Genomic DNA, 981 nt, shown 5'->3' with positions numbered 1-981 from the left:
CGCCCCGCCCCCGCCCCCCCATTCCCCTCCTTTCCAGCTTTCAGTTTCGTTTCTGGGTCTGGGCTACCATTTCCGGGCCCTTCCCAGTCGCCGTTCCTCTCTTGGCTCGGTCACCCCTCTCCCAGCTCCGGGCCTACCAGCCCGGGGGGGCCCCCCCCATGCACAAAACACAGGGCACAGCATGCGGTCCGCAGACGGCGGCGGCGGGGGCAGTAGTGTCAGCGGAGCGCGGACGGGACCCGCGGGGTTTCTGGGGGAAAAGGCAGGAGAGTCCGGGGAACAGAGCCTCGGGCTCCCGGCTGGAGGGGAGGGTGCGTTCTAAACACCCAACCAGGAGCGATCACAGAGAGTGGGTCCTGCACCACCTACAGTATCACCTCCTCCATGCCCCCCCGACAACCATGATGTGCCGATGTGCGCGCCCCGTTATCACACCGTTTCCTGGGCGAGGAGTGAGGGGTGGAGAACCTGGGCCTCTGGTCAAAGGTCACACGGGTGGGAAGTCGTCCAACCGGATTCAAACCGGTTTGTGCCAGCTCTCACCGCTCACTCTAGTCTTGCAGGAGCCAACTCTTGCCAAATAGTTTATACATTGGATGCAATTCCAGTAAAAATTCCATTTCTTAACATTTCAAACACATCATCTAAAGTGACTAAGAACTAAGTGGGGTTTTTTTGGTGTTTTTAAACAAGGAGAAATGAGAAAGGAAAGTCCGTTTAGAATGGCCCCTTTCGCACAGAATCACCTATTAACATTATAAAGCCCGGGGGCTGGACCAAGGCAGGCAGGTGAGCTGCAGTGTGAGAGCCCAGTGCTGTTTCTAGCTTCCTGGCCTGGACTCACCTTTCAGTGCTTCCCCACCGCCTTTGCTCTGCACACCTGAGCTTCTCTCTGGAGGGGCCCTGTCAGGGTCCACCCCCTCCTCCCTGTCACTCAAAACGCATTCGTCCTCTGCCACGTCACTCAAGGATCCAGCATTT

General features: G+C 57.9%; 1 protein-coding gene across 1 annotated transcript in view; it reads right to left on the bottom strand.

Annotated features, from left to right (window-relative positions):
- OAS3 (2'-5'-oligoadenylate synthetase 3) overlaps window positions 1-386 on the bottom strand; it is a 14,085-nt gene extending 13,699 nt beyond the window's left edge. Inside the window, exons 1-2 of the mRNA XM_006769003.1 lie at window positions 370-386; window positions 172-250 (exon numbers count right to left, since the gene is read on the bottom strand). Of these exons, the coding sequence (XP_006769066.1) occupies window positions 172-250; window positions 370-386 (96 nt within the window). The remainder of the gene's footprint in view (window positions 1-171; window positions 251-369) is intronic.
- Between the last annotated feature and the right edge of the window lie 595 nt (window positions 387-981).

Source organism: Myotis davidii, unplaced genomic scaffold, assembly GCF_000327345.1.
Source record: "Myotis davidii unplaced genomic scaffold, ASM32734v1 scaffold223, whole genome shotgun sequence".
NCBI lineage: Eukaryota > Metazoa > Chordata > Mammalia > Chiroptera > Vespertilionidae > Myotis > Myotis davidii.
Note: the sequence above shows the minus strand (reverse complement) of the source record. Positions and strands in the feature narration are given on the sequence as shown.